General features: G+C 42.2%; 1 protein-coding gene across 2 annotated transcripts in view; it reads left to right on the top strand.

Moving 5' to 3' along the window:
* Window positions 1-23,565, top strand: part of KIF26A (kinesin family member 26A) — a 105,111-nt gene extending 81,546 nt beyond the window's left edge. For both annotated transcript variants that reach the window (XM_074583848.1, XM_074583847.1), the window contains exons 6-15: window positions 6,589-6,798; window positions 8,781-8,874; window positions 9,354-9,616; window positions 9,856-10,039; window positions 10,339-10,498; window positions 12,210-12,372; window positions 12,932-16,310; window positions 20,412-20,602; window positions 21,473-21,623; window positions 22,080-23,565. In XM_074583848.1, coding sequence (XP_074439949.1) covers window positions 6,589-6,798; window positions 8,781-8,874; window positions 9,354-9,616; window positions 9,856-10,039; window positions 10,339-10,498; window positions 12,210-12,372; window positions 12,932-16,310; window positions 20,412-20,602; window positions 21,473-21,623; window positions 22,080-22,255 — 4,971 coding nt within the window. In that variant the 3' untranslated portion in view covers window positions 22,256-23,565. The remainder of the gene's footprint in view (window positions 1-6,588; window positions 6,799-8,780; window positions 8,875-9,353; window positions 9,617-9,855; window positions 10,040-10,338; window positions 10,499-12,209; window positions 12,373-12,931; window positions 16,311-20,411; window positions 20,603-21,472; window positions 21,624-22,079) is intronic.
* The last annotated feature ends 1,519 nt before the right edge of the window (window positions 23,566-25,084 follow it).

Below are 25,084 nucleotides of genomic sequence, written 5' to 3'. Positions count from 1 at the left end.
TGCCATTTTGTGAACATTGGACAAAATTAACTTCCTGGCTGCACAATGCCTGTCAAGGATGTGTATTTCCAGGGAATATTTAGTGTCTATTCAAATTTCATATAACGACATTTATTGCTAGAGACCAAATTGCTTGTTCATTTAGGGATTATGATACTGGTGTTATGCAGAATATGACCAGCATTTTTAGAATGGATTCCAGTATAGTGCCAGCACTTTCCCAAAATATAGATGGATAAAGTCAGAATTTATTTTAGTAAAAAAGGCTTGAGTGCATGTATTTTAAAATTTTACATGCTTTTTAATTCATTCCTGCTATTTTTTCCTTCTCATTCTGTCTAATTTGAAACTTGACAACTATATAGCATCAAATGCTAACAAAGCATCACTATAAACACATGAACACTGCACATCCATTAATTTCAAAGGAGGTACCATATGTTAACATTTATGCCTGTGCTATCATACTTGGCTGGGTCAGGGTCTTAATTTCCTCAGCATTCAAAATGACATGGAGTCTTAGCCATTACTTAGTGAATTAGTGGAGTCTTCTCTGTCTACATGTCTGCCCCAAATTTAACTGCATAGAGTATTTGGCACCGTTCACTCCACTGAAAGACGAATGACCAACTTTCTGAGATATATATAGTTGTGTGGGTTTTTATTTTTTTTTTTTATTCATTGTCTAAAACATGTAGTAGAGGTTTGTGATAGTCTTAGGATCAGAATCCAAATCACCTGGTTCTTTTAAGTGTGAGACTGTCCTTCCCCTTCGTCTGGTCTCAGAGTTGATATCCCTACCATCTCTCTTAATTACGGAGTAATAATCAATGTGAACTTGACTCTCTCAGTCTTCTGGCTGTTTCTGTCTAAAGTTGTGTAGGATTGTGTCATTCTCTCTGTTATCACTGGGTCTTTTCTCTATAAATTCAGCCCTGGATGGGATTTCTTCTGGGACGACACATGCCTCACTGGTCTTGGAGGAGTTTTGTGTTCATTGATGCATGTCTTTGCTGTAGCTCCATTCAATTCAGCATATCCAAAATATATGGTCTGCATTAGACAAAACTGCTAGCTTGCCTCTGGCCATCAGTCTCGCATTCATGTCAGAGAGTTCCTTTGAAATCTGGGTTTCACGGCTTTTTGGTCTGTCTCTTACTTTTTCCAGACCTGCTTTCTGACACTGACATACACTTGATGTTTTGCACTATCTTTGACCAGTCCTGCAGCCACCTGTTATTTTAGTTGCTGTGACTCCCCTGTCAGGTTGGAATTGTTTAGGTCAGAATTGTTAAGTATGCATCTGTATTTGACTTTCATAAGGGTTCAAGATGTCAAGGATTAGAGTTTTGGCTCAGGGCCCCAACAAATCACTGATATTTGAGTGTACTGTATGTTTCTGTGGTTCTCTAGTGGTCTCATCAGATATTTCTAAAAACTGTATGGGGTTTAGTCCCATAGTTCTCCACATGGCCTTTGTCTTCCAAACAGGGGATTCATTTTTTTTCGCGCTCTCATTTTATTCAGAAATCTGCCCTTTGTCAGTTTGTCTCCCTTAAAATTCTTTACGCATGCATAAGACTGCGATAGGACTTTTGTTTTTATGCTACAGCATCCATCCACTGGGTTTGCCCTTACGTACCTGGAGCAAATGAATTCTAGCTTGCTTTTATAGACTTTCTTTTCCCTGACTTCCACTGTAGGCTGACAGACAAATAAACTTTTAAAATAGAAAAAAAATTCATTGATTGCTATGAATATCTGTCCCATCCTTGACAGTGCAGGTTAAAATTACACCCATTGTTGTGCTGGTTAGGTGGGCCTCTGACCTTATGCCACCCATTTCTAGGGCTTTTCCAAATTATGTGCTTGTTTATTTACTTTTTAAATTCTTTATCTTTTAATGGCATATTCAGGATGTATTTGCCATCTTCTTTTCCCAAACACTTTTGATTTTAATAGGGTTTCCTTCAGCAATTTTGCTGACCTCGTGGTTCCTGCAGAAACATGAATTTGGAAAGTTCAGCAGCTGAATGTTAACCCCTAGTGTACAAAACGCACCAGATTAGAGTCAGTTAATTAATGAGATACTTCAGTGGTTGGCATGATTTAGGCTGTCTTCAGGCACTGAGAAAAATGTTAACAATGTGCAAGTATTGTCATGTTTGTGTTCCTTTTATTTTTATTTGCAGAAATTGAACTCAAATACAAATCTATCCTCTTTTTTTCTATCAAGATCCTCCATTAAAGTGGAGCTTCTATCCAGAATTCAATGTCTCTGTGAACGTCTGTGTACAAATCCTTGTATCCTGATAACGATAAACTTCCTCTTGTAATTCTTTTTCTTACTCTGTATCTTTCTGTGACGTTGAAGAAGAAATACAAAAAAGGGAGGGGGAAAAAAAAAAAAAGAATTGTAGAATCATAGAATGGTTTGTGTTGGAAGGGACCTTAAAGACCACCTAGTTCCAACCCCCCTGCCATGGGCAGGGACACCTCCCACCAGACCAGGCTGCTCAAAGCCTCATCCAGCCTGGTCTTGAACACTTCCAGGGATGGGGCATCCACAGCTTCTCTGGGCAACCTGTTCCCGTGTCTCGCCACCCTTACAGTAAATAATTTATTCCTAATATCTAATCTAAATCTCCCAAAAATCCCCAGTTCTAGCAGGAAGGGTCACCCCCATCACAGGAAGGATGTGCCATCTTAAGTCTCCTTAAGGAGTCTAAAAGTGGTCAGGGCAGAGATGCCCTGAGCCTGAGATGACTTTTCCGAAATTGCCGTATTTGTATTGTCTTTCCTTTTTTGTGTTCTTTCCTCCCTGCCCCCTTTCCTTTTAGCTTCCCCCCTCCCCAGTCCTGTTCTTATTCTTTCAGAACTGCCTTATTCTTCCATTTCTTCATCCATTCTCCTCTAAATTCCTTATCTTGTGTTTTCTTTGCTTTGTGCAAGTGTTACCAGTAGCTGGTACCGCTGCAGTTGGAACTGACCATCGGAAAGCTGGCCATATTGTTGAATAACTGCCCTCAGAGGGTGTGATCCTGAGTGGGCCTGAAATTAGTGTTATCGCGCTTAATTCTAGTCACTCATTTTCATAAGCAAATAAAAGTATTAGAGTGCAGCGCAGGTATTGCTGCTATGCTCTCCGGTTATGGGCCAAAGCAACTTTAAAATTTGCAGTTTCCCATGTTTTCTTGAATCCTCCCCTCACTGCAGGCCCTTGTATCTGGATGGTTTCCTGCACTGCACGTTGCTATCTCTACAGGTGAGCATGCCTTTTGTACGAGGACTAGATAAAGAGACCCAGGAGAAAATGCAGTTAAATTGATCCTTAAGGCAGGAACCATGCTGGCTCTATGGTACACTGCTTTTTCTGCAGGACTCATCCCAGAAAAGTACTGGGATGAACTTCAGAGCTGAGAATAAAAACCTGTCACTTCAGATTGGTCCTGAAACACAGGAGGGCGAGAACTGTAAGAAGAATAAATGGTATAACACAAACCTTTCTTTTACGTACTTAGAAGTGTGTTCATGCACCCAGGATCTGCCTGCGCTTAGTTTTTGTTGTTGTAAAGGCATACGTTTGAGTAATCTTTGTGCTTACTGGTGCTTTCATGAGCATTTCTGCTTCACTTCTGAGTGAAGTCAGAGTCTGGCTCAGCATCGTGAATGAGTGTGACACATTATTACCCTACAGTTTCTGGCAGGCATCACTTATGGATAGATTTAGTGGGCAGAGAAACTAAATTTGAAATCAGTGTTTTTCTGCTCTGCAAATCAGCTTTTATACACAAAACACTAAAAGAGGAACTCCCTGGAGCTGCTTTTCCTGGAGCTGCTATTTTAGTATCTTTCCGCTTCAGAGGGGTGGTCTCAAAAAACTGATTTGATGTACAAGGTTTTTGTGGGGGTGAAGCCATCTTTGTATTAGGGGGAGCAACGCTCTGATGGAGGTAACTTACTGTTTAGGTCAGGAGCAAACCAATTTTCCTCTTATCCAAGCTCTGGCTGCTATAATCTAATAATAGGTGGAAGAGAGAACAGAAAGGACTGTTTAGAGAAGTGCTTTGAAAACAGGATATATTTTAAAATTCATTTTAATCAAGTGACCCTGAAGTGGGCATTTGTACTTACATATATATTTAGGTTTGGTTGAGTTTGTTTTTTTTTTTTTCCCCGAGGGAGGTTATTTTTCTCAGTACCTTGGTAGCATGTCAAGGTTGAGCTAGCAGGCTAATGCACAAAGCTGGCTTCATGGAGCTTTTAAGGAAACAGCCTTGAGCGTGTCACCTCTGATGCACTTGGCTTTTGAAACAGCTGTTTCATTTATTCTAAGGTTCGCTTATTTTCTGGGACTGTATTTTCATATTCATATCACTATGAAAGAGGAAAGAAAATAAAGTGTTGAAATTGGGAGGCTGCTTGAGTCAATAGGTGGAAGAATTTGCTGCTACCTTTGCTGGAGTCTCCTGCAGTGTTTACTGGTGGGGTCGGTTGTTTCTTAACCCTTTGCTCGGAAAAAATGTTGGGGAAAAGCTTTTATAGCTGCTTTCTGGAAAATATTTTCTGTGAGGATGCTTGAGTAACTGTGCAAGGATGCAGCTTAGCCCCCATAGAAAGCAGGCACTGGAAAAATGAAACAGTTGAGGACCTAAATGAAATGCTCAAATTACTCCCCCTCCCCAGCTGAGAAAGACAGGGACAGCTTGGCGTGGTGCTTACTGCTGCATCCACCCGTCTGCTGTGGATGATCCTGGCTTGGACACTACATTTTGCTTGCACCCACTGGCTGCAGGTGTGTATGCTGTCACCTTCTCGGGTACGAAGGGCAGTCCTAGAGGGTGGCTCAGCCTGCTCTGGTCTCTGTTCGTTCCTTTCATTTCCCATGTCATGCTTTGCTGAAGTAGTTTTTGAGCTTTGGTTCTTTCTTTGCCATTGTTTCTCTGGATCCAGGAGCGATAGGGAAGTGCTGACTGCAAAGCACATTTTTTTGTAAAGACATAAATAATGTGTCAGTGTAGCAAGTGCACACTATTTTAGTGAAAACGTGTTCTCAGAACATAGTAGATAGGAGTCAAATTGTTCTCGCAGATTTAAGGTTAAATTTAGCAACAAAAAGTTACTGAAAAGGAGGATTATTCTTTATCAGAGATGGATGCTTTCCAAACCCGGCTTCCTCATGCAACGTCCAGCACAGAGCTAGAGATGGGTCTGACTCACATCAGCAAGCGACCACGTCCTCTCTGTTTGGAGGGTTCATCTGGTGATTTGCAGCAGAGGGGTTGCTATCTGTCACTCCCCTTCCAAATCGGGTGCAAGTGCTGTAAAAGGAGTTAGTGGGTGTTTTGTGGGTCAGTAGACGCATTGCAGAAGATGAAGCTCCTGATGGACACTCTGGAGAGTATGGGTGTAAATTGTTCCAGCTCTGATGGCTGTGGTGAATTACAGCCATGGAGGCTCTTCACCAGTGAAACTAAATGGTTGACACTGGTGCTGCGAAAGTTGTCTGGTAGTTGGATAAAGAGATAATACTGTTGTTCAGCTTCTTATTGAAACATTTCGTATCGGCCATGGGAAGTCACTCTGGCCGAGCACTGCTTTTCTCTTAAGTTTGAACAGCTGAGCAGTGCAGAATTGAAAATCGGCAAAGCGATGCACTGCGCCTGTAATAGTCATTTACTTCAGTGCAAGGTGTATAAAACACGCCGGTTCTGACCTGGGAGCATTTCATAAGGATAAATGGTTGTAAGTGGGTGTGAGGCAGTATTTCACAGTTTTTCAAAGAGTATGATTTCCAGGAAGCTTAAAAGAAGCAGGTGTGCAGCCTTTGCTGAACTTTAGTGAGACCCAGTCACGTGGCTCCCATAAGCTGCTTTGGAAATCGCAGCCAACACGTCTGAGCTCTCTAAAAATGCTGTCTTAAAATGCCATGTGTAGGAAATTGGCATTTGCAATGCTGCAATGGAAATGTACTTTGTGAGTGGTTTCTTTTCAAGCTTTTTGACCTCTAATGCTTTTCTTTCTTCCCTCCATCTGCAACTAACCACCAAAGAGCCTAGCAATGACAGCATAAAGGCGTCTGCCTGGGAAGGCTATAAGAGAAGCACCTTTTTATTAGAAGAATGTGAACCAGGAACTGAAAGCTTCTAGATATAGTTCAGTTTGAATGCACTAGCTGTTTGATCCTTGTGTTATTCAGACTGATTTTCAGAGTGGATCAGTTTGTGCTTTCGGTCATGTTAAGTACTTGAAAGGTAGGAGACTGGAGTTTCCTTTTCTTTAGGCATGGTATTACACCTACAGTGGATTATACCTGCAGACCAGACATTTATAAATTGAAATGGTAAAACTGGAACAGAGTCAACTGAAGGGACAAAGTGCACCTTTAAAAGCTAGTTCAGTGAAGACCCCAGGGTGGAAACCAGGCTGGAAAATCTGGCTCTAGTTTTGTCCCACGGTTGTTCTGACACACCTAAATATTACAAATGAACGTGTCATGGGAGGGGGAGTGGGTTTGGGAGGAATGCTTCGCATGCATTTATCTGTAGCTGGGAACTCAAGTTGTTGCTTTCTTCTGAATTCTTGCAGGTGAAAGTGATGGTAAGGATTTGTCCCTCTCAAGGAGCTCATGAAACATCCGAATCCATGTCCTTCCTAAAGGTAGACCCGCGAAAAAAGCAAATCACGTTTTATGACCCAGCGGCAAGTGGGCCTTCCAATGCAGGTCACAGGAGAGGAGTTGTTGCTGTCCCAAAGATGTTTGCCTTTGATGCGGTTTTCCCCCAGGATGCTTCGCAGGTACTGGAGTCACTCCCATAAACCTCCTGAGTCTTCTCATGGCCACTGCATTTGATTGCCTTAAGAGTTCTTTTGGTTTCTGGGGAATTTTATTTGAATGAGTTGCCTTAATGCCTGGAAAAAAACATGGTAATTAACAGATAAGTGGGTAAATTCTTACATTTTCAGTTTAGCCAAGATGTAAAATTAAGGAGTAATAGCTGGGGAGATGGATTTGCCGACTAAATTATCTTCCTGCATTTTCTCTTGTTAGAGAAAGCCACACAGCCAATTTGAGAATCGCTTTTCCATCCAGTTAGGTTTTAACCCATTTGATGTCACTGAAATAAAGTCCTTCCCCACTGCTTTCAATGGGAAATGAACATGTGCTTAACGTTAAACTAAATGCTGCTGTTAGGAGAAGAGATACAGCTAACCCTGTGGGATTGCTATACTGAAACAGTTAGGGAGTTTTTCTATTTTCTTTGCCTTTTCCAGGTAGTTTATACTATGTTTTTGACTGATTATTTTATCTTGATGGTGGTGCTGATGGTGCATGCCTTTCTCCTGCCCTCAAGGGTGTAGGAGCCCACATCTGAAAACTGATACACAGATAAGAGGGCTGGTATTTTGAGAGGACAGTGGGCTGCAGTATATTTGGTGAGACTGGGCACCTGAATTTCTGTCTGGGAAAAGTCTTGGGCTCAGAAAAAGAGCCCTAGAACAACTTTGAAAAAAGGAAAAAAATTAAGCAGAGTATGAAGAACTACTTAAGTTAGAAATGCCTGACAAAATATAGGGTTTGGTGAAAGAAAAATAACACACAAAATGTCCAAGGTGAAAATGGTATATTAATGTTGAGAAAAAATGACAAGATCTAGTTCAGAACCCCACTCTCAGATCTTCTCCTAGGATTTCGTTTAATTTTTGGGGTCCCAAACTAGAGATATAAAAATATCTATTAGGTCCAAGTTCTAGCCAAGCACTGAAAGATGGAGAATAGCCTCCCACACAGATCAGTGTCTAAAGCAATGGTAACCATGCCAGGAGGCTGGGTTTAAGACTCTGCATAAGCTCAAATGGCCGTCTTCAGGCAGAAATATGCACCAGTGATCTCGACTTTAGTCCCGAACTGGAAGTGGCTTTTTCTTACTTGTGTTGCCAGCCTCTGCTGCAAGGTGGCCAGTCACAGCCTGCTTCTCTGCTGGTTTTGGCACCAGTCCTTCAAGTTGTTGACCCCTGGTTTGGGCTAAGGCTCTTTCAGGTCCTTGTGGTGGGCCTGTTGGGTGGCCTGTTTGTGGTGTTTCTGGGTGACGTTGGCCAGCACAGCCACTTCTGTGCAGGCGTCGTTGCTCGAGGCAAGCTTGCTGCCATGCACCTGCAAACAGAGCCTTATCATTTCACCATAGTTACATATTTACACCAACCCTCTCCCCTACCCCCAGCTGCTGTACTTAATAGATCATCTTATAGTATATTTGAAACCCTCACTGGCGTGGATAAACTGGTTTTAGTACACTCGGATATTTTAGCAAGTTCTCTTCATTGATGATGATGTTTCCCCTGGAAGAAGAAAATGTGATACTATAAATCTTATTCAGGGATCTTAATGCATTTTCTCCAGTATAACTGTCTGTTTAATTCCTGTGAGCACTCTTGAGTAGCTTAATTTCAGTGGAGTTGCTGCTATTGCTGAATAGCCTTGGCTAAGCTATTATACCAGCAGGAAGCCTGGTTGGATAGCATTCAGTTTGCTACATTAGTCATAGAATCAATATTCCAAGAGAATTGGTTTAATAGAATTGAGAACTATTTTAGGCTGCAGTAGCATATTTTATTATTTTTTTAAGATAGCATAGTTACTAAAATAATAGGACTGATGCCATAAAAATGGGGAGAATATTACACCTCAAAAATATTGAGTCATTCATTTCATTACAGAGGAATAGTGAAAAACAGAGCAGTATATGCTCTTTTACTTATTTGTCTAATCTTTCTTTCAGGCTGAGGTGTGCTCTGGAACAGTAGCAGAAGTAATCCAGTCTGTTGTGAATGGTGCAGATGGTTGCATATTTTGCTTTGGTCATGTCAAGCTTGGTGAGCTCCCAAATTCGTTACAGTTAATTACTATGTCAGTCTGGTAATTACATGCTGTCAGCTCCTGGAACAATAAACCTGGAGTATATGAATAGATTAGAATTTCTTTTTAATTAGCTTTGCAAACTTATCATGGTTTATTTCTACACTGGGATTGTAAGTTTTAATTTGAAAAGGTAGAACGTAACATCAGATTAGCTTATTCAAGAAAAAGTTTATATAGGTGCATTGTGATGAAAATGAAAAGAGCAGAGATGTTTTTAACGTTAATTTGCTGTGGGTCTGAGTTACAAAAATTGCAAAACTGATTGAATAAATAGTAATGGATTAATAATTAAATACTTTGCATTTTTGTATCTGCTCTTTCCCATTATCTGTGCAGCACATGGCGTTACATGTAGTGTACAGTGATGATATGAAGAGGATGCTGTCTTGTACAAGAAAGGTGAATTAAGTTCATGTTTGTCTTTTCATTCTAGGAAAATCTTTTACCATGATTGGGAAAGATAGCTCCACGCAAAGCCTTGGTATCATCCCCTGTGCAATTTCTTGGCTCTTCAAATTAATCAATGAACGTAAAGAAAAAACTGGGACTCGTTTCTCGATTAGAGTATCTGCTGTGGAGATCAGTGGCAAAGATGAAAACCTTAAGGATTTGTTAGCTGAAGTAGCCACTGGCAGCCTTCAGGACGGCCAGTCTCCTGGGGTTTATCTGAGAGAAGATCCAATATGTGGAACCCAGGTATAATGGATATCGCAACATGGATTTTTCTGAGCCTTTCTTCTGCTTTATATTTCCTTTTATCTGACAACAACTATGACAACTTTTAAGACAGTAAAAAAAATTTATTGCTTTTAATTTATAAGCCCTGCTCCCATGGCGTACATATGTTTCTTTTAGTGCCCTGGAGATTTAACCAGTTTGGAAAAAAAAAAAAAAAGCCCCTGTGCTAATTAGTAATTTTCTTGTTTATATTCAAGCTTCAAAACCAAAGTGAGCTAAGGGCCCCGACAGCAGAGAAAGCTGCCTTTTTCCTTGATGCTGCAATTGCTGCCAGAAGTACCAGCAAACCTGAATGCGAGGAAGAAGATAGGAGGAATTCACATATGCTTTTTACTCTTCACATATACCAGTATCGCATGGAGAAGAGTGGCAAAGGAGGAAGTATGACCCTTCTTACCATATTGTTTATTTTTAAATTATGTGGTTTGGGGTTAGTTTAAGCAATAATTTGCAATAAACTTAAAAAAGAAAAAATGAAGTGAACCCTCAAGCTAGTGGAGTCACCTTTAACTTTGGTAGCTGCGGCTAATATCTGGTTTCCTTTCTATTAATATTTAATCTGGTAGTTATCCCATGCTGTATTCATTATTTTCCTCATTTGAATACATTTTGAATACCAAGTTTGGCTTGAGTCCATGCAAGAACGTGATGTACAACTGTTTTTCCCCTTTTTGTTTTAGTGTCTGGAGGACGCAGCCGTTTGCATCTCATTGATCTAGGGAGCTGTGAAAAAGTGCTGAGCAAGAGCCGAGATGGAGGAGGCTCTCTGTGTCTGTCTCTCTCTGCCCTGGGCAATGTAATTTTGGCCTTAATTAATGGTGCTAAGCATGTGCCATATAAGTAAGTGAATTATTATCTGCATTATCTTAAATTTGTGGCTGGTGTTACCTTAGCAATGAATTGCATCAACAATTTACTCTTTACCTAAGATGAAGTTAAAAGAAGTTCTGTCAGAGAAGGGTTCGTCTTCTTTTAAGGTCACTTCTATATTACAGATACGTATATCTATTCTTCTACCTGTCTGTACGTATATATACATACACACAACTTTTAAAACATCACACAGTAACATGAAATTCTTAATTATATGCATATTGGTATATACTTAAGTTGGGCGAGATGCTGGGGAGGGTTTGATTGTTGAAAAAAGCAGGGGAAAATGGCCCAAATGTTTTCTTTCCTTCTATCTCCTCTTAGTTTCCTGGGTTTGGAATTCAGACTGATCTCAGCCAGCTGGATATTAGTGAACAATTTCATCAAAATTTCATAGGATTTTCTCTCCCTTTTCCAAATTTAAAAATTGTATTGAAATTTGAGAAAATACTAGCAAGTTTACCAAGTATGGTCATCAAAGTTTGTTATTTCTGTATGCCTTTTTGCATGATACATTTTTTCAATTAAAGAGAAAGAAGACAACCATGTTGCACACTTGTTTAGCAGAAGTAGTGAACATTTAGGTGTGTTCCTTTGTGGAGTGTACCTGACAATAATATTATGTCAAACACACCTGTGGGGAAGCCAGCTTAGAGACAACAGCCACATTGTAAACACCCTTACCAGAACTTGGCCTTCGGTCCTTAAATTTAATTGCTGCTTGTCTTCACGCGTTATAACTTTGTGCCGTTGTTATCAATCATGTCATTTCACATATTTATCTAGTGCTGCATCACAAACAGGTGTTCTTTCTTTCTGTATTAGGCAGGAAGATAATTTCCTCAGGCTAATTGCTAGGTTTGTGGATGGAGTAGAGGATGGATGGGCTAGAATAGGGAAGGGCAGATCCTCAACTTTGTCGCCCACCATAGTTTAGTGAGCAGACATGACAGTAGTTCCTACATGTTGGGCCAGCTCGGGGGCGCAATAGGAAGCAGCCTTCAAGGAGCCCGGGGAAGATGTCTTGGAGACCAGTGGAGGACAAAATGTCACCTGCCTTGTCAGCTTTGCTGTCCATGGCAGAGGACATGCATCACCAGGAGAGCCTTCAGAGAGAAATTCTGCTTCATGTTTGCTATGTCAGACCACAGTACAGCAGGCAGAATGGAAACTATATTAGCTGGGGTGATACTGATAATATATTGCTGATATCTAACAGTGTTATATTTGTTTAGAAATTTCTTACCATTTCTGTTGACTTATTTTTTTCTTGTTATCAAAATAGTTTGAAATATTGCTCACAGAGCTTAGCTATCCAGGAACTAAGTCTGCATAGCTACAAAAACAGCACTAGTGAGCTTTTTGGGTAAGATGAGCTAAACCTGAGATAACGAAACCATTTATCAATCAATTGTTTTACAATTGTCTAAGTAACAAATAAAATGACTTATCATACTGCAAATACAGGCAGATAAATAATTAAAATATTGGTATCTCTTGTATGTGTACATTTAGACACATTGTAAGTGTGGTCAATTAATAGGAGCTTATTTCTTATCTACACGTACCATACTTGCATATGTCCTATGAGAGTGGAAGCACAGCTTGTGGTGTAAAAATCTGCAAGAAAAGATTGTGATTTCTTTAAACCATCCTGGTGCTCTCATTTGCTACACAGGGACAACAAGTTGACAATGTTGTTGAGGGAGTCGCTTGGGAACATCAACTGCAGAACTACTATGATTGCGCATATTTCTGACTCCCCAGCCAATTATGCAGAAACTCTCACCACCATTCAGCTTGCATCGCGAATCCACCGAATGAGAAAGAAGAAATCCAAGGTTCGTTCACAAACAAGCAGAAATTAATTCATTTGAAAATTAGTTTTCCTAACCTCTTGGTGGGGGAACATGGGATTTCTCGGTGGTAAGAAGGAATACAAAATGCATAAAAGCTCAGGAGAGGAACTGACAAATGACTTGGCACTGAGCCATCATCCCGCCCCCCATTCTTAATCCTGAAATTCCCTTCTTTTTGTTCCAAACACGTATTCTTTCTTTGCTTATGTGCGGAACTATCTCAAAAGGTCCTATTTGTATTAATTAAACAATAAGAAAGGAACAGAAAACTGTTGAGGAGAAAGACAATGCATAATATTTAATGGAAATTATCTGAAAAGGTGTGATTGTTGTATTACTTCTAATACAGTAAAATCTACGTAGAGTGACCTTGTTATTTTAATTCACACTCTAATGTTTTTTCCACTAGATGTAGTTGAGATAGCATAAACAAAGCACAGAGTATATAGGAAACCTGACCTTTTAATCAATTATATATACATATATATACACTTATATATCAATCAGTGTTAATAACGTTTCCCTTATTGATCATTTGCAGTATGCATCCAGCTCGTCTGGAGGAGAGAGTTCATGTGAAGAAGGACATGTCCGAAGACCGCCCCATTTGCGACCATTCCACCCGCGAACTGTTGCCCTTGACCCCGACCTTCCCGTCCTGAGTATATCTAGTGATCCAGATTATTCCTCCAGCAGTGAACAGTCTTGTGATACTGTCATCTATGTTGGTCCCAATGGTGCAGCTTTGTCTGACAGGGAATTGACAGATAATGAAGGTCCTCCAGAATTTGTTCCCATAATCCCATCTCTAAACAAGAAGAGAAGTAAAGACAATTCTGCTAGTGGTAGGAGTTCTGACAAGGACCATTTTAAATGCAACACTTTTGCTGAACTGCAAGAAAGGTTAGAGTGCATTGATGGAAGTGAGGAACCCATGAAATTTGCTTGTGGAGAAATCTCTGTTGTGTCCAATTGTAGTCCAGTCCCTGGAGGTACGGAAAATGCACAGTCTAAGATGATAAAGGAAAAAATATCTTCTCCTTCTGGAGGATTTAAGAAACCAGCTCCACAAGAAATTGCATCTCCCAAAAAAGGACATAACCTTCCTTTCCAGGCTGTTGCACCAAAGGGTGGCAATGGCAATTGTCATGAAAAAAGCACACCTCACTTGAAAACAGAGCTTTCCAAGCCACAGAGCAGAGCTGACAACAAAATAATAGACGCCGTACTGGAGGGAGAGAGAGAGACAATCACCGATTCCCCACAGTCCTCAAGGTATAGCCCTTCAAGGAATCCAGAGCAGAATAAGGCCACAGCTGAATGTGTCATTAAGGAAAAGTCCTTGTATGTGAAGAGACCCTTACCAAGCCCAGCACCTCCACCTCCACAGCAGAAAGAACACATACTGAGCTCCAAAGCTGAGAATTTGGAGCTGGACAATGGCAATGCAGTTCGGACTCCTCCTGTGGGAATGAGCAAGCAGATGGGAAACAAATCTGAGCAAAACCCTGTAGGAAGCACGTTCCTGGTTGGTAGCAATGGCCAGAATCAATCAGGTGCAATAGAGGTACACAGCTTCAGGTCAGCATTCAGAGGGAAATGTTTCGATCGGGATATACTAACCACCACGGTGACTTTGCAGCAGCCTGTTGAGCTGAATGGAGAGGATGAGCTTGTCTTTACTGTGGTGGAAGAGCTATCCATTAGTGGGATTATGGATAATGGAAGACCTTCCAGTATCATTAGCTTTAACAGCGACTGCTCCCTTCAGGCCCTTGCATCAGGTTCGAGGCCGGTCAGCATTATCAGCAGCATAAATGATGAGTTTGATGCTTATACCTCACAGGAGACTTCTACTGGTGTAAATATTGATATTGTTGTGCCCTTTGCTAAGGACCCCTTTACCAGCAGCAGACGTTCCTCCATCAGTTCGTGGCTTAGTGAAGTCAGCATCTGTACAATCGAAAGCGATGGAGCCCAGTCTAGTGACAGTTTTGTTGCACAGTCATCTTACAGCTGTAATAAGTCCGAGGAACCCTTTAACTTGGATTCATCCCATTTATCCGTCCCCCTAAAAAGCGCTCTGAATGACAGTGGATTTTGCTTCTCTGAACTGGAGAGTGAGAGCTTGAGTTCCAGCAAGCTCTCCTCGGGCATCAGCAAAAGCCCTCAAACCTCTGAAACTACCAAAGCATCTCAGATAAAAAGTGCTTTTTGTGTCACTGATCAGCCCGTAAAAATAAAATTTAGTAATTCTCGCGATACGCCTGTGATAGAAACAATACATTCTAGTCTTCCTAGGAAAACAAAAACTACCTCGTCTCCAATCCACAATAATACTGTCCTCAGCTATAAAGAGCTGCAGAATCCACATGCTATATTTGAAGATCCCTGGCTGTTGCGCACTGATTATCAGTTGGAAGCAAAACCTGCAGACTCACTGCTGTCTCCAAAATCTCACACATTTGGTACTGAGAAGCAGCCAGGAAAAGCTGCCCAGTATTTTGGCGCAGCACCCAGGCCAACGAAGTCGCAGACTATGCTCGCCTGTTCACAGAGAGTTGTGGATGGTTGTGAAATGGCCTGCAAATCCTCCAGCGGAGCTGCAAAGAAGTCAGAAGTTACGATGAAGATGCCACAACTGAAGAGAGGAGCCACCACGCTGGGAGTGATGCCAGTGTCGCATGCTAACAGTACTTTGTCGGAGTCTGTATCTCGAGGGAATTTGGATGCTTCCTTGGCCACCGGCAGCTTGAAATCATCACTGGGAAAGAAGAGCATACCACAGAAGTCAACCATGTTGCCTAGGCCAGGTGGGCCAACACCTCCAACACCTCCTGTACGCAAATCGAGCCTGGAACAGAAACCTGTTGGTCTGGGTAATGGCGGGGGAAAAGCCTCCAGCCTGGACTTTGCCAGAGCTGCTACTCCAAAGGTTGAAGACGAAGCAGATTTGAGGTTGAAAGCTGGGTCTTACTTCAGTGAAAGTGCCAGCAGCAAAATTAACCTGAAGGGCGACCACTCTTTGCCCAAGATGACGTCCAGCTTAAAGGCGAAGGCGCCAAAGAGTGATGCCGTGCACCGTTATGGGAGCCACATGTCCCTGGAGAGGTGCGACAGCCTGACGTCGGTTGGATCCAAAGCAAGCTTGGTGAGGGAGAATGGGAGCAACAGCCGGGCAGGGCGCTCTGTCCCCAGGCTGGGGGTCCCCCCTGTTGCCTCCGGTGTGGGTTTACCACCGCCCTTCACCACTGCTGCACCCAGTAAAAACAGCCAGGCAAAACCCACAGCTAACCCGAAAGTGCAAGCGAACGGTAATAAAAACCGGGGCCTCTCCGCCAGTGGGTCGAAGTCTCTCAGTTCCTCTGTGAAATCCCTGGCGCAGCCGGCAGGGAAGGGCTCTGGCATGGCCCCCGGTGGGAAGGCAGCCCCCCGCTCCGTGCAGCCTGTCAGCGGCAAACCCGGCCGAGGGACCATCATGGGGACCAAGCAGGCCATGAGGGCGGCCAACAGCCGTGTGAATGAGCTGGTGTCGGGCGGCTCTGCCAAGGTGGGGCACTTCCGAGGCTCCACCGACTCCGACAGCGGCAATGACAGCGGCATTAACCTCAGCGATGAGAAGTCGCAAATCCCGGTGCTGCCTTCTCCGTACAGCAAGATAACGGCACCCCGGCGGCCTCAGCGGTACAGCAGCGGGCACGGCAGCGACAACAGCAGCGTCCTAAGTGGGGAGCTGCCGCCGGCCATGGGGAGGACGGCTCTGTTTTACCACAGCGGGGGCAGCAGTGGCTACGAGAGCATGATTCGGGACAGCGAGGCCACCGGCAGCGCCTCCTCAGCGCACGACTCCATGAGCGAAAGCGGGATGTCGTCGCCGGGTCGGATGAGGAGCCTCAAGTCCCCCAAGAAACGATCGACAGGTAAGAAATGAAAGGGGAAGGTGGTGGCTAGGTGTCCATGCTCCACTGCGTCCCTTAGGATGGGGGGTTGTCATGGCGTCTCTGACAGAGAGGGAAAGGAGGTTTGGGGGAAATTCAAAAGTGTGTAGGCGGACTGCCTGCATGCGCTTGCGTGTGGACGCATCTTGCTGTGACAGCAGCTACTTGTCATTTATTTCACTTCAAAGCTGCAGGTGTGACACAGGTGCTGCGGCAGAGAGGGCAGGAGAGGTGCCGGGTGCCCCGGGGCGCCAGCAGCCTCCCTGCGAGGGAGGAGGCAGCAGATGTCCGCCAGCGGAGGGGAGGACGTTTCTTCCTCCCTCAGCAGGGTCGGCAGCAAGTGCGGCACCAGGGTGGCCCAGAATAGGAGGGTGTTATGAGTGGGTTGGGAAGAGTGAGTGTGCTGGGTGGGCGCTGATGAGTTTTTGTGAGGATCCAGTGAGTGTCCGGGAAGACAGGTGGAGAGAAGGGCAGTGAGGAGAGGGGGAGCTCTGCTGCCAGGCGTGTGTGAGGGAATTTCAGTGAGATGGGGCTGGGACTGTAGTTTGGAAACAAGAGAATAGGCCTGGAGGGGAAAGGAGTGTGAATTAATGAGGACTGATGAATGTGTGCTAGATTATCCAAAGGTAGGGCTTAGGGGCAGAGCAGTAGGGTGCATATGTAACATCCACCGACTCTTACATTAATGCTACCAGCTAATTGCAAAACTATTGTATTGCGCTGTAATAGTGTTTTTATAAAGAAATTTTAGAGTGTACACGTGGATCCCATAAGCAATAGGAAATGGACTGGATCCTATTTCCAAGGCAGACGTGTCTGACCATGCCATGCAAAGGTGGGCGTACAAGAACCAGGTCCCTTTTCCTGCTCTCCGGTGCCTTTCCTTATTGCTTTGGCAGGTGGTGCTCATGTAAGTGCCACTAGTTCTAGCCAGCTTTAAAATCAGGCTCATATGACTGCTGTTACAGTATTTGTTTTTACTGATCTACGTTGAAATTCTGTAGTGTCATAAAGAATCTGTGGCAATCGGTGTCATTTAGGTAATGACCACCAGCCTCCTTCAGCAACCTAAACATACTGACTGTTGGAAATATAATAGGCACTAATATCAGCAATGCACTTTTGGTTGGAAAGCTGTAATTATTACAATCCCTGTAGACACCCATGATGCTCAATTCTGGCAATAAAACCACATGAGTTAAACTGATGTAGATCTCATGGTGCTTTCTGGTCAAAGCAACTGAGTTGCTTCAGCAGGTGATAAATCATTTTGGAAACTTAGTGTAACATTTGCTGCAGTTCTCCTTCCATAGCATATCAACCTCTTAAACCTTTCCTACAAATCAATATTAACAGCTGTATAAGTTGCACACATGTTGAGAAGGCATTACCCACTGACAGATTTGTATTTGTTTTTGCCCCAGGAAATGCTTATAAGGTCTTTAAAAATGAAAAATTATTTCTTTTTCCAATTGAAATTGCTCTATATCAGTAAATTATGCATTACTTTTTTGGAGTGCTGTAGAATTCGAGACAATTACGTGTTTTATATGTAGAATGAGGTTTCCTAGGAAGCTCATGAAATATTTCTTACAAGAAATGTTTGGTGCAGACCCATTATTGGCCTAAAATATATTGAAATTTTTGCAAAAGTGTTAGAGATTCTTGGAGTACCTCATATTGCTCCAAACTGTGTTGGAGTCATGCAGTCTGTGGATTTAAAGACAGATCCTATTCCCATATATGCCACTGGAAACCTTGTCCCCTTATCCTTTATCTTCATCCTTGGAGAGATGATGTTGACCCTGGCTGGTAGAGTGGAAGGATATGAAGTTTGTCTGCTTAGTATATGTGTTTGACTGTATCTGTTCAGTGTCCTCTTCAGAGGGATCCTGCTGCCACCAAAGTGGGTACAGGGTCAGAGTTACAGCGGGTGATTGAGGATAAATGAATTGGGGTTGTGAGAATGATGAACAGGTGTTGTAGAAGTAGAATCAAGTCTTCTTTCCAAAACGTTCCTGTTGTGATTGTTCTTGTTATTTAGAAATTATCAAGGACGCAATTAAGGATTAGGGATACTTAAGAATACGTAAGCAGGTAACTCTTCAGGTGTCTATGGAAGTGTGTGGCTTTGGGGGTACCTGCTGGGATTTTGTCTCCATTTCATGTTGAAGTTTGTGACAGGGCTTGCCTGACAGCCTTAACTTGCACTTAACTCTCCTGTAGAGGTCTCAGCCCAGAAGTTATTTTGTGAAGTTATTTTGAGTGCTGGTGCAAATGGATGGTGATAGGCCTCGACATTAGAGGTGGCTCAAGTTACAGCTTTGTTGGTTAGTGCCTTCTGAATGCCTCCTAATCCCACAAAGTAATTGAAAACTGCTGGTATTTAGCACCATGTGGTGGATTGACCCTGGTTGGATGCCAGGTGCCCACCAAAGCTGCTCTATCACTCCCCCTCCTTAGCTGGACAGGGGAGACAAAATGCAATGAAAGACTTGTGGGTCAAAATAAGGACAGGGAGAGATCACTCAGCAATTACCATCAGGGCAAAACAGACTTGACTCGGGGGAAATTAGTTTAACTTATTACCAATCAAATCAGAGTGTGGTAATGAGAAATAAAAACTAAATCTTAAAACACCTTCCCCTCATGCCTCCCTTCTTCCAAGGCTCAACTTCACTCTCAATTTCTCTACCTCTTCCCCTGCAGCAGCGCAGGGGGATGGGAGATGGAGATTGTTGTCATTTCATCACATGTTGTTCCTGCTGCTCCTTCCTCCTCAGCGGGAGGACTCCTCACACTCTTCCCCTGCTCCAGCTTGGGATCCCTCCCACGGGAGACAGTCCTCTGTGAATTTCTCAAACCTGAGTCCTTCCCCTGGGTTGCAGTTCTTCACAAACAGGTCTGGCATGGATCCCTTCCACAGGGTGCAGTCCTTCAGGAACAGACTGCTCCAGTGTGGGTCCCCCATGGGGTCACAAGTCCTGCCAGCAAACCTGCTCCAGCATGGGCTCCTCTCTCCATGGGGCCACAGGTCCTGCTGGGAGCTTGCTCCAGCATGGGCTCTCCATGGGGTCACAGCCTCCTTCGGGCATCCACCTGCTCTGGTGTGGGGTCCTGCACAGGCTACAGGTGGATATCTGCTCCACCGTGGACCTCCATGGGCTGCAGGTGGACAGCCTGCCTTACCATGGTCTTCACCATGGGCTGCAGTGGAATCTCTGCTCTGGTGCCTGGAGCACCTCCTCCCCCTCCTTTGTCACTGACCTTGGTGTCTGCAGAGTGGTTCCTCTCACATATTCCCACTCCTCTCTCCAGCTGCAATTGCCCAGTTGTTTGGGTTTCCCCCCCCGCCTTCTTCAATATGTTACCCCAGAGGCACTACCACAGTTGCTGATGGGCTTGGGCTTGGCCAGCAGTGGATCTGTCTTGGAGCCGGCTGGCATTGGCTCTATTGGACATAGGGGGAGCTTCTAGCAGCTTCTCACAGAAGCCACCCCCGTAGCTGCCCCCCTCCCCCCCCTAAAAAAAAAACCCAAACCGAAACCCAAAACCCCCCCTTGCCGCTGCAAACCCAATACACAGCTTAAAGCACTGGTAGCAGTTCTGGAGGGAACTGTTTGCTTTGGAAAGAGGTAATACAATGAGAGGGATCTTATATAGCCTTGCTTGGCTTTAACTGGAGGAGCACGAGATTTCCAGACTCATTTGCCAGTTATCAGTATTGGGTTGAAATTACTATCTCATTACCATTACAAGGTAATGAATACCATTGTAGCCCACCAAAGAAAAATTAATCCAGGCAAAATATTTTTGTAAGGAGAGAACAGAAAACTGATGCTCAGACATCTACTTTGGGAGAGGAATGGCTGTTACTCCTATCCATGAACCAAGTGGAACATACTTTGTCAAGGCAGTAACTCAATTAGCAGCCTGAGGGTATTTTACTAAAAGGAAAAGATCAAGAAAAGCATTTCTTCTTAAGTATCCTGAGAACCTAGATCTTTCTTTAATTTACTGCAGTACATTCTGCAGTCTGTTAGCCTCTTGGAGTCTGAGGAATGCTTGTCTTTTGTATTTTAGGTCTCCAGCGTCGTAGACTGATTCCTGCTCCGTTGCCAGATGCTGCCTCCCTAGGAAGAAAACCCAGCGTTACTGGCCAATGGGTTGATCTACCACCTTTGCCAGGCACTTTAAAAGAGCCATTTGAAATTAAAGTTTATGAGATTGATGATGTGGAACGATTACAGCGACACAGACAAGAGGAAACTGAGGTCAGCACATATTTTACAACAACTGTAGACAACTTAAATTACAGTATACAGGCAGAATCCTTGCTTGAATGCTGGAGTGGTGTTCAGAAAATTGATTGCAATTAAAGCACTATAATTATTAATTTTACAATTCATATGTTGGGGTACCCTTAACACAGAAAATGAAAATGATTCCTGTCTAAAATTAATTGTGTCTAACATGACTGATGGTGTAAATGGAAGTTACCGATGAACACATTATGAGAAGACTTTATAATCTTAGACTGGCTGATGAAACATTACAGCATCCTTCAACTATAGGGTCATTAACTCTTTATGTAAATGACAGGATTCTATTAAATCAGGGATACACTGAGTTTAATTTACTTGTAATTGGAACACCAGCTAATTCTATTTTGGAGACCAGAATTCTATATTCTTCTGATGCCTTTTTCCCATTTCTTTCATAATAGCCTTTCCAGGATGTTGAGAAGGTAGGAATGCTTTTAAGAAAATAAGAATTCATATGTCTTAGGATTAAATATAATTCTTATATTAGGCTGTGTTTATCATTTGCACCGCTGGGAAAAAAAATCCTCTACAAACAGGAGTAATTTCAGAATGTATTAGAGATGTTTGCTAATTCAAAGAAGTGCAACAAATGCTTGAATGATCTAGCATGCTGTTCCTCTAGATTAGAATCCATTAATGTAAACTTCAAATAAAAAAAAAAACAAAAAACAATAAAAAAGCCCACCAACCCCACAACCAAACAAAACAACCCACCTGCAAACTCTTCCAAGTAATTAGCTGGGAGCAACTTGTGTCAAACTGTTGGAGGTCAGCTCATAGCAGGCAAATTCATGAAATGGCCTTTCTGTGTCTTAAAAGGGTCTGATGTATTTCCATACCAAACTGAAGATACTGGAAAGGCGCCAGCAGCGAATCAGAGAAGTAAAGGCAAAGCATGAATTTTTGAAGGAAGAGTTGGAAGAGACAAAGTGCAGGTTGATGATGGATCCAAATAAGTGGAAAGAAGACTGTAAGTATTTTGCAAAAACAACAGTGTGATCAGGATATAACAAATTTTCAGCATGTGAGCTGTGCCACTGAAAAAGTTAAGCACTTGCTAAGATATTTTGTTGAATTGAGCCCTAAAATACTCTGTGGCTCCATTCGTATTTCTGTGATACAGGATTTGTTCAGTGCCGAGTAGAACTGGAAATGAACAAAAAACCCCCTCCAAACCAACCAGAAGAGAACGTCAAAACAATGCAGTGACTCACTGTGATGCTTGTTAAGATTGAATACTTATATAACCTCTTATCATCCTTCTTTCCAAAGAAAGAAAAAAATGTTTTGCATCTGCTGGACAAAGTGAAAAAGATTCTTAGTTCAAGAGAAATAAAATTTTACTCTACATTATTGGCTCCCTTGTGATAGAATAATGTTTTTGCCATGAGCTGTTTCTCTCACTCACTAATTCTTTGTCTGACAGTTGAAGTGGATCCTGATCTCGATAAGGAGTCGCAGGAGTACCTGGAGGCACTGGAACAAGTGACAGAGGAACTGGAACAGTGTGTTAATCTGTGCAAGTCACATATCATGATAGTGACGTGTTTTGATATTGGAATAACAGATGCACAAGATGGAGTAAAGGAAGTGGAGGTTTGAAGAGAGGTTTTTCAAGGGACTGAGGGAAGTGAAGCTGGATCGTACGACATGAAGAAGTAAAGAGATTAAGTAGCTGGGAAGTGAAGGAGGAAAGGTGAAGACTAAAAAGCAACAATGAATGTTGTAAGAGGAAGAAACAGCTGAGGGATGGGAATGTTCATAAATCTTTTGGTGCCTCAACGTGACTTGAACTGTACAAAGATAAAAGTAGGATCAAGTATTGCTTCCACCAGAGGGAAGTGAAGAAATTTAGTACAAACCAAGATGTTAATTAACAAACAAATAAACAAACATACAATGGAAGTGCCTTTAAAGTTCATTTGATTTTCATTTTTGTATTTGGTGCTAGAATTAAAGCCAGCAAACCTAAGCAGACCACAAAATGTATTCCTACGAAATATTTTATACTGTATAGTGTATTTATGACTATATGTAAAAAAACAAACAACGTTGTAGCAAAAGCAATAAGTAAATTATGTTTTCATACCTGAACTTGCCTTCTTGTTTCATAGAAAAGCTGTTTTATGTAGCAGAATTAAAATTGTATTATAATTGTTTTCTTGGTTAGGGTTCAAGATATTTTTATGAACATTTATCTATTGAAAAGGTGTATTATGGCATTTTGAGATGATTGTTTTACCTTCAGGTTTTGTATTATTGCTTTTTTCAGATCAAAATAAATGTTTGTTTTCCATTTTATAGATACATATATAGATATATATTAACTGCTTACCTACTTCCTTGGTTACTAACCTCACTTATCACAGACCTGGTCTTTTTTGGAGTCGTAAACTTAACGTGAGGAGGTCTACAAAGGGCACTGTGGTTTGTTTTGGGTTTCTTTTTTCCTCTCTGACTGCAGGAATTGAGAATTATGTTTATTACCAAAACCATAAAACAAGCAAAAAAAAAAAGGAACAAAAAAGTTTTTGTAAATGTTAAGTTAGGTCCATATTTTTATATAGTTTTGACTATAAATATAGCATTTGCATTTTGAACTTTTAAGACAAATAGTATATCTTTTTACAGTTTTTCTAAGGAAGGCAAACCCTCAGGATCAAGTTTATACATGCTGCATGAGATTTGTGCTTTTTTGAAGGAGGCCACTTAAGTGTGGAAACTATTGATAAATTGTTGCCAAACAAATACTTTTGAAAAGGTTTAATAGTGTACGTAATACCACATTTCATAATGAATCATATTTTCTAATCATCTTCCTTTTTATGGTTTTTTCAAATCCTTTGTACAAATATGTATTATAACAGCTTGCTTCAGTTTTTATCTGTGAATAAAAGATACATCTATTGTTACGATCGCTTCTTGCTGTATACATGATTTTAGCATTTGGAAGAGAGCGGATGGCCTGTGGTACACTGTATTAAATGTCATATATTATCTCTTTGCCCAAGAGAGATAACTGGGAACAGAGTTTTGACATTAGTCATCATAAACCAATCAGGAAAGAGAGACAAAACACCAAAGGGTAAAATAAATAGCAATGGTAATACTTATATTCTCTTAGCACTTCATAGTTTACAGAACAAAGACCTGCGGCTCACATACTTGTTATCCCTGATGAGACAAAGCAATTAAAAATGGGTCTAAAAACACAAGAAAACTTTAGGAACTGGAGTCATGCCCTGGGCCATGTAGGTCCGTCATAACGAATGACTATGTTCATTTCTCTCTGTCATTGCTGCGTTTGCTCTCTGGTTAGACAGTAGCTGTGCCTCGTCCTCGTCTCCCACTCATGCTGGTTGGAGTAACTCCAGGCAGATTTCATGTAAAGCTAGTGCTTCCTAATGTTGCCATCTCAAGTATTTTCCAGCTATTTGGCCAAACAGACTGTAATGTGTGAAATTTTCCCCTCCCTCTTTTTGTCTCCTTATGCAGCCCTAATGGCATGGCATCCAAGCACCAAGCGCTCTTTCCCTCACAGGGGGCCTGTGAGAGAGGGGGGTAAATGCTTTCCTCCTCATTCTGCAGCCGGAAAAGTGGGAGAGTGAGAGCAGGAGTTTGAGGCTTAAATATCTTTGTGACTTTGCATAGGTTACAAAGGATGCCCCGCTTTTACCTACCTCTGTGATTAATCCCTGGAAAAGGGTGCACCATGTTTGCTTACTGACATTTGGCACTGCCTTTGGTTGTATGTGGGGGAATGTGGCATCTATGATTTCTAGAGGATCTCCGTGCTGATATCCTCAAATACCAGATATATTTATTAAGTTGTAAATTCCTGCTATATTTACTTTCTGTATGTGTGCAGAAAGTCACAGTTCTTCCAAAGATGGAATCAAACCCATGTAGTAATTCAATACGCTGTATTTTTTTTTCAGAGCAAGGATCAGATAAATAAATACAATCAAAATAAAAAAGGCAGCAGCATGCTGAGGGATAAGTGTCTCTTAGCAGAGGGGAAAACCTCCAAACAAGAGGGCCAAAGGAGAATATATTCATGGGGAACTCCACGCTGTGGTGTTAGGTTTTATGCTGGTGCCATTATATTGTCCTCTGGAGATGCACATCTTAATGGTGCTGCTGCAAGCTAGGTTGACCTGTGGAAGCCTCTGAGCCCTGGTCACAGCAGGGCTGGGCTCACATTTTTATTTTCAAGGTAGCCTGAAACCCTCTCCTGAATGGACACAAGAGGTTTTGTTTCTTTTATTTGCCAGCTACTTCATCCTCTCCTCAGAGGTCTTTATTGTTTCTCCCCAATTCGGGCAATATTGTAATCCTCTGAAATAAAAATCAAGCCACTAATCATCCATCCCAGTTTTTATAAACCCGACAATTTGTTTAACTAGTCCTCTTTACAGCATTTGCTGATCA

Source organism: Larus michahellis, chromosome 4, assembly GCF_964199755.1.
Source record: "Larus michahellis chromosome 4, bLarMic1.1, whole genome shotgun sequence".
In the NCBI taxonomy this organism is placed as follows: domain Eukaryota; kingdom Metazoa; phylum Chordata; class Aves; order Charadriiformes; family Laridae; genus Larus; species Larus michahellis.
The sequence above is the reverse complement of the archived record's forward strand: the minus strand, read 5'-3'. Positions and strand labels throughout refer to the sequence as shown.